The 7736-nt window shown below is 32.3% G+C and overlaps 1 protein-coding gene across 7 annotated transcripts; it reads left to right on the top strand.

The window, feature by feature from the left end:
* Positions 1–484: 484 nt before the first annotated feature.
* On the top strand, positions 485–4726 carry LOC114580967. Of its 7 annotated transcripts, none has more exons than XR_003702759.1 (4): positions 485–1234; positions 2010–2815; positions 4272–4307; positions 4463–4477. XR_003702759.1 is itself a non-coding variant. In XM_028700063.1 (4 exons), the coding sequence occupies exons 1-4, from the start codon at positions 1072–1074 to the stop codon at positions 4550–4552; spliced, it is 378 nt and encodes a 125-aa protein (XP_028555896.1). In that variant the 5' UTR covers positions 485–1071; the 3' UTR covers positions 4553–4726. The 7 variants fall into 7 exon arrangements, 3 of the variants coding, with proteins under 3 accessions (XP_028555896.1, XP_028555898.1, XP_028555895.1); XR_003702760.1 differs by lacking the exons at positions 4272–4307; positions 4463–4477 and adding an exon at positions 3120–3555 and having other exon boundaries at positions 2010–2098; positions 2752–2815; XM_028700063.1 differs by having other exon boundaries at positions 2010–2098; positions 4463–4726.
* Positions 4727–7736: the final 3010 nt, after the last annotated feature.

The following is a 7736-nucleotide window of genomic DNA, read 5'->3' as shown; positions in this document are numbered from 1 at the left end:
GTTATGTAGCTGTAGATGTGTGTATGTATGATTATTGCAGATATATCTATACTACTATATAAAAGTGGCTTGGGATTCCACTCATATGCAATCCTAGCCTTACATTTCAATTCTTAAAATAGTATCCTAACCCTTCATTATAAACACTTCATATTCCTAAAAATTAAAAGCTCCATTAATTACAAAATTATTAACCTATTAATAACTATTAAATTTAAACTTATTAATCTATATCTATACTACTATTATAAAAGGTCTTGAATTTCCTTCATTAGCAAATCTTGGCCATCTATTTTATTTCATAAATTATCTTGGCCATTCATTACAATATAAATAATTAATATTTCAAAAAAGAATACTTATATAATTTAATGCTCTTTATGTAGACTTCATTCCAAATTAATTTTAAAACTTAATTTTAATATTTATTCTATTTAATAAATTCTTAACCGTTACTTTAATCAAATTTTAACGGATGAAATGTGCACATAAAATTTTAAATGTTATATATAAAAGTACATAGAATTTTAACAGCTTTAATGAATCCGCTTTAATTTATTTATAAAATGTATTCGACTATATTAACATTATAATCAAATGTTATACTACGGCAATTAAATTAAATGCATAAAGGTGACTTCGTTTTTTACTATATTAAAGCCGTGCATTATTTCGATTGTATTTAAATCTTATTTTTCATTTAAACCTCTCTTTTATTAAATCAGTCGCCTCGTCTCGCATTAGTGAATTTTCAATTAACCCAATTAATTACCGCTTAATGCTACATTAATTCCAGCCCTATGTTTTTTTTTTTGCGCGGGATATGAGGTGTCGGGCTTCTCCTCTTCCCTCATTCTTCTTCTCATTCTACTGCTTAACACTCCTTGGCGTTTTCTTCCGGCTTTTCGTTTCTTCACGCGAAAGATGAGAGGTCATCGGGCTCCTCCTCTTCACAATTCTTCTTCTCATTCTTAATATTTATATCTCTTGTGCAGAACAGTAGATAGGGTCGGACGACTCGCATCGTCAATCCGAGGAGCCCAGTGTGGTCCTCCATGCATCTGGGTCCTCATGATCCACTTTCTCATTAGCTTCACCCAAAGGTTAACAATCGAGTTTGCTTACAGATTAAGCTGTTGTGGATCTGAGATAGATTTTCGGCACTTTCCTCACCATCTCCATGTTCGCAAATATGGGGAATATGATCAAGAGGGATCATTTCGATGCCTTAAAGGTAACAGACAAGTTGATTGTAGCTTCCATTTTTTATTGCTGTGCTTTTCCTTATGGAAATGTGTTTCGGTTGAATTTAGTTTTTTTGATTTGATTAATAATGGTTAGTATTAGAGATTGTTACGTTTGGCACATTAAAATGTTGGATTTAATTTGAGTTACTATTTTCTTAGGCTGTCTTGTTGTATTCAGGGAAGCACGCTTGATGTGTATTGGAACTAGAACTGGAAGCTAGATTCTTCCATTTCACTAGCTTCTTGATGCATTTATCTAAAAGTTATTTATTTTTTATTGTCAAGAAACCAATTCACCAATTGGGCTTTGTCCAGAGACTTATCTGTTCTTGATATTAGGCTAATGGGTATGGTGATACTTCGGCAGCTGAGACGTTATTGGCTGACTAAATGATGAGCGAGAGAGTGGTGTCATAAGATATTTCATATATATATGTATATACTATTGCTACTATCACTACTACTACTGTTAGTATTATCAAAATCATGTTTTCGATGCTTCAACGTGCGCTTTTCCTCAAACGTTTCTTTGACTTTTTAAGATATTATTTCTGCTGAACAACTTCAAGGTCCAAGGTATTATAGTATTTCTTTTGTCTTGCTATCATGTATTCATCTTGTTGTTGATCATACAAAATGCAACACTTTTTTGCTGTTAAGCCTTATTTTTCATGTTATTTATGTGGTCCTTTTGATGGAATTGTGGTATAGTTTGGCTGGCAGATATGGCTGCAAATCCACTAAATGTTCTTTTTTACATAGTTTTTGTGCTGTCGGCTTGTCCATTGTTCTCAAAGGCTTGGATTGAAGTTTCTGGATCATTAGTAAGGGATGTGACTAAGCAGTTTAAGGTATGGGTGAATATATCCTTCATTTCTTTCTGGTCCTATTTTCTTATTATATACTAATAGCAAATGAATCCAACTGGTTATTTTCTGTGCATAGCATTGTTTGCTCGGCCTAAAAATTAAATCGATATACTTTTCCATTTCCATTGTTCCTTTTTTTTTAGAAACTCTATGGTTGAGAGGTTTTATGTTTCTATGATCACTATTTTCTATGCTAATTGAGGACTATTTTATATATTATATATCTTTAAGAAACGTTATATAGAGATTTTTCATATATTATCTTAAATGAATGACTTGATATCAGATATTTAAAAACTGTCCTGCCATATATGATCAAATGTTGTATTCATACAAGATATTTAAAAATGGTCGTTATCTATGGTCTAATGTTATATTCTTTAATTGCCATATTTAATTTTTGACAACTTAAATGCCTGTACATGATCTTTGAATGCCTATTTTGAATCAAGATTGTGACAAGTTATAATGCAGTTCTAAGGACGCGTTTTACCTTTTATCTCTTGTTTTCTGAAGCTTTAATTTTTCCTAAATAACAACGACATTTGTTTATAATTGGCATTGACTTTGGTATTCATAAATTGAAGTTTCTTGACCTATAACTTCCTGGGCCATTTCACCTTAAATCCTTCTAGGTCGTGTTCTTACAAGTAAGATGTGGTTTGTCCCGTGCTGGGAATGCTTAGCTATAATGCGAAGGTAATCATTCTCTTCCAAACTTACTTTCTGAACGTTATGTTGGCCTCTAGCATGCCTCAAATTAGGACAATTTCATCCACAGCAATCAAGCATGTGATTGCTTCATTGAATTTAAAAAACATATCACAATTTTTTTTTTTGTTACTTAAAATTTTTAATAGGCTCGCCAACTATTTAAATGAAAGCAATTGAGGTTTCCTAATTGAATCATTAAGCCTGAGCTTAACTTAATAAAATATAACATTGTGCAACTCTATATACATGAGAACTGTTTCCTTCTACTGAAACTTCTCAGCACTTACAGAACGATGGTTGGTTTATCCTCAACAAGAAAGCACAAAACTGTCTTTATAAAGGACAGAGGTCTTTAGATGTTTCAAAGTTACTTCAAGATAAAATAAGCAACCTAATGGAAACTGCCTTAGTCTTCGAAACATGGGCATACTAACATGAATAATGTCAAGGCCCAGCATGTTCACCGGGATTATAATTTATTTCTTTCACGGTTGCAATTATTGCTTCTTACCTCAAAGGTACTCAACTACTCGTTTTTGTTATGCTCATTGCATAATTTCTCCGTTTATTTTTCTTTGGAAGGAGCTCATTCAACATTGTATGGTATAGATATTGGATGAGGAAGTGAGTGTGAAGTTCAGGTATTGGTGATTTCATTCCTATAAAGGATAGAAGTTTATAGAACTTGAAATTCACAATTTGTTAATAAAGTTCAGCTTTATTAATCTCCCTTGTTCAGTTATTTTTTGAGGGGTGACTCAATGTTACAAAAATATTTGAGAGGATTTACAAACATATCAAACAATTCTTATGTATTTACATATTTTGATATTTATTCGTATAATATTTTAATATCTCCATCACATCAAAACACATACATAAAAAGATGAATTTCGTCTTAGAAAAATTAATGTTAGTGATATTTATTATTTGATTGAAATTTTTTATTATAAGTAAATATTAAAATTTAGGTGTTAAATATGCAAATATATAAAATTTATGTAATGTGTGTAAACCTCTTATTATTTATTTAAAATTTAGATGTGAAATATGCAAATATATAATTTTTATGTATTTACATATCAAACACCCAAAAATATTAATAATCTTTTATTTACTCGGTGTTGAATTTTATTACCTAAACTTTCATTTAAGAAGACTGCAGATTGCTTAGGTTTCAAGTTAGGAACTTGGTGGAATTTAATATCAACAATGATAAGATCTTCATTTGATTTCCGTTGATGCTTCATAATATTGGAAGAATTGATTTTAATAGCTTAAAAATATCTTCTCTATTTTCTTAAGATTGATGCACAAAAAGAATAATGCATAAATCCAACAGAATCGTCTTCATCTAAAAACATAATATTTTTAGATGACAGGCTGAATAGATCCATCAATTTTTGAAATTTCATTATTTCTTCCTAATTGGATTTACCAGATACCATTGCAGGATGGCATGTCAAAGTTTTATTCAGTAAGTCACATAATCTGAATCCTTGTGCCAAATTTTTGTCTTGCTGTGAGATCCACTTGCTTGTACCTTGCTGTGAGATCCACTTGTTTCAATGTACTACTGCCTCCCAAATTTTTACTTTTTTCTTTTGAAATCATTTTATCATTATTGTTCAGGTTAAATGTGGAGTCAGGTTAAATGGAATAGTCCATATCGTCACAAGCCTTAAGCGACATATATTACTTACTGTAGCTTTTTTTGGATGATTTTTCTTGAAAGCAATTGATGCTCTCAGTGATATTATTTACTCAGTTTGCTATGCAAGTTGAGTAGCTTTCTTTTGCAGGAGAAATAACTTCTCCATTCTTGATAATATAATTTGGATGTTAGGTTTATCTCAATTTTTTTTTGGATTATTTTGGATATTAGATTCTTAATTTTTTTTGGATACTTTTGGAACCGAGGGCTCGAAACATCAACAGCACTAAAATCAGGTAAAGCATCAGCCCCCATCCCGATAGTAACATCCAGCAAAACAGGGGAAGCAGTGGTAACAGGCAAAGGCAAAACCTCCACCCCAACACCAGGTTTCAAACAAATCTGATCCGTTTCCATAGTATCAGCAATGAGATGATTAGAAGGAAGATTCAGGGATGGAGATAAAACAAGTTCAGGGGGGTTAAGATTTTGTTGTATCCCGGCATCCACTGGAGGAATAACCAAATTCAAAGGTGTCATTAGGCGAGTTATATTTTGGAAATGTGAAGTTTTTCTTTTGGCGTTATCATGGTCTCAACTCTCAAGTAAGGTCTCATTTGGTATCTTATTTATTTATTTATTTTTGTTTTATTTATTTATGCTTTGCTTCGTAGCAAAATATATTTGATACATTTAAGTTATTAATTTATTTTTATTGAATATCGAAAAAATTGATTATGTAATAGTGGTAGTACATACATGGTTTATGCTTCGTTCGGGACAGCTTTTATATTGCTTTTTTAAACGGCTTTCTAGTAATAAAATTTTAAATTCAAAAAATTTTTGTACTAGAAAGCTGTTTTAGAAAAATAGAAGAAAGCTGTCCCAAACGAAGCCTTAGAAATCATTTGGTTCTTCCATTGAAATCCCAAAGTTTTCAATTAAACTTCAAGCGCTTGATCTGGTCACATTTGGACTCAGATCATATCATCTATAGAGTAATTAATTGATGGGTTTGTCCTATAGAGACAGTCAATCCAACAATGAGTTTGTTGAAATCGAAGTTTGCGTTGTCCTCAATTAATTTTTGAAATTTTATAAGTCTAATATACATCAATATTTGTGCTTAATCAAGTGAATTTTTTTGTTGATTTATGAATGAGAATATTTTGCTATGAGAAATCATATGGTATTGTAACAACATGAGTACGTTTAGAATGTAACAAAGTAGAGGGTCATGATGAGAGTCAGTCATGTATCTATTTATATATATGACGAGGACTCTCAAAATGTCCATTTACGTTTCATTTGAGATAGCTTTCTTACTGCTTTCTAAAGTAGTCTTTTAATACAAAAAAAATTTTTGAATTATAAATTTTTGAACTAGAAAACCTTTTAGAAAACAGTAAAAAAGTTATCCCAAACGAAACTTTAGTCATAGATTATTATCAATATGAAGGATTACAAAACCTAAGTCATAGACTATGTCATGAACTCTCAAAATGTCTATTTAGCCGCCCTTGGTAAAGGTCAAGTGGCCAAATCATTCAAGTTACAATTGAAGGTTGGCAATATCTAAAGCTACTGAAGTCATTCAAGTCCTCGTACAGGATCCTAATGCCATGAAATAGTCTTTTCTCTTCTTCTGATCTAATGTAATAGCTTAACTACATATTTTATCTTGGGTCTAAGAACTACTATTATTTCTCTTCGTTTTCTCTCAAAGTCTTGTGAAAACTCTATGAAAACTCAATGCTCTTATGAGTGTACTCCAATGTTTCTTTTTTAGAGAGCATAATTCTGCATTGGGTATATCCATACCCACACCCATCTACGTACCCACCTTACATTGGATTATGGGTGTGTACGGGTTGGTATGGGTACGCCCATGATCTCGTAGATGGGTATGAATATTTTATTTTATATTCATCAGTTCAATTGTCTTGTGATGGATTTTAACTCATGGACGCGATACATGATTGAAGCTTCTTTTGATATCAAGAGATTTGAAATTTTGCTCATTATATGTAACTTGATCAATTGTGAAGGAATTTCATATATAACATAGAGCATCATCATGATGCCTGCTATTTTGACCTCATTGAATATATTAAATATCTATGTCCACAATTGCACAAATATCAAATATTTTATTAAAATTCAAATGAGATGTGCATTAATGATTTTTCTTCATACAAGTTGAAGAAAAGCATATATAGAGATGCAATTTTCTTCACTATGTCAATGACTAAGAAGGAACATAGCCATTAGTCATAAAGATGAAGGTTGAACATGAAGAAGATATTGATGTTCCTATTACTACTCTCTTTTCTTCTCTATTATAAGAATTTCACCTACAATGAAAGGGCTAGTCCCCCTCTCCCTTCTCTCTCGATCTATTTTATGTTTTCTTATGATTGTAGGATGAAAGGGTAACTATTAATTTATTCTTCTTTTATACAACAAATATGATGGTAGTAGTAAAGGATTGGATGCAAATAAGATTTTGAATTTAAGGACTTTCTTATTGCTTCTTAAAACAGCTTTTTCATATAAAATTTTTAATTTTTATACTGAAGCATGCTTTAAGAAGCAGCTAAAAAGCCGTCTCAAAGGAAGCCTTAGTCCAACTTTTTCCCAATATTTTCATGTATTTAAAATGACCATTTAAAATCAAACTTCCGAGAGAAAAATGTGGAGATAAACTCCACTTACCTTAACATAAATTATAATTCTTGTGGAGGAGTTTTGTTGCACCACACAAGAAAGGGAGAGAAGGAAGGTCGGGGTTACCTTCCATCTCTGTTATGGAGGCACCAGCTAGGCCAGCGTTTTGGCTCTACACTTGTATTGGGTAAATATGCTGTTAGCAACAAAGCTGAAGAGGGGAAGCTTTGGCCGGTGGCGTCTTCCTCCTCCTTCAAACGGAGAAGGAGATCGAAAAATGGAGGGCAAGAGTGCAACTTCAAAGATAATAATGGCCCAAAAGGCTTTCTCAACAGGGATTGACATATATAGCTCTTTGGGCTTCGAAAGCATCGCCATATGATCTGCTAGCTTCTTTGACCTTCATCACCTCTTTCACTCCAATGATGAAAATCTGCAGTTAACATAGCATCATCTCCAGGCATTCTACGTGGATCAGAGCCGCTGGCTGCAAGATCAACGGTTGTCACTGAGTATCCCTGAGACCTTAAAATGGCTACCACCTTATACCAACACCAGGCACCATGGCCACATCCATGAACTAAA

This window comes from Dendrobium catenatum, unplaced genomic scaffold (genome assembly GCF_001605985.2).
Source record: "Dendrobium catenatum unplaced genomic scaffold, ASM160598v2 fragScaff_scaffold_1446, whole genome shotgun sequence".
NCBI lineage: Eukaryota > Viridiplantae > Streptophyta > Magnoliopsida > Asparagales > Orchidaceae > Dendrobium > Dendrobium catenatum.
The sequence above is the reverse complement of the archived record's forward strand: the minus strand, read 5'-3'. Positions and strand labels throughout refer to the sequence as shown.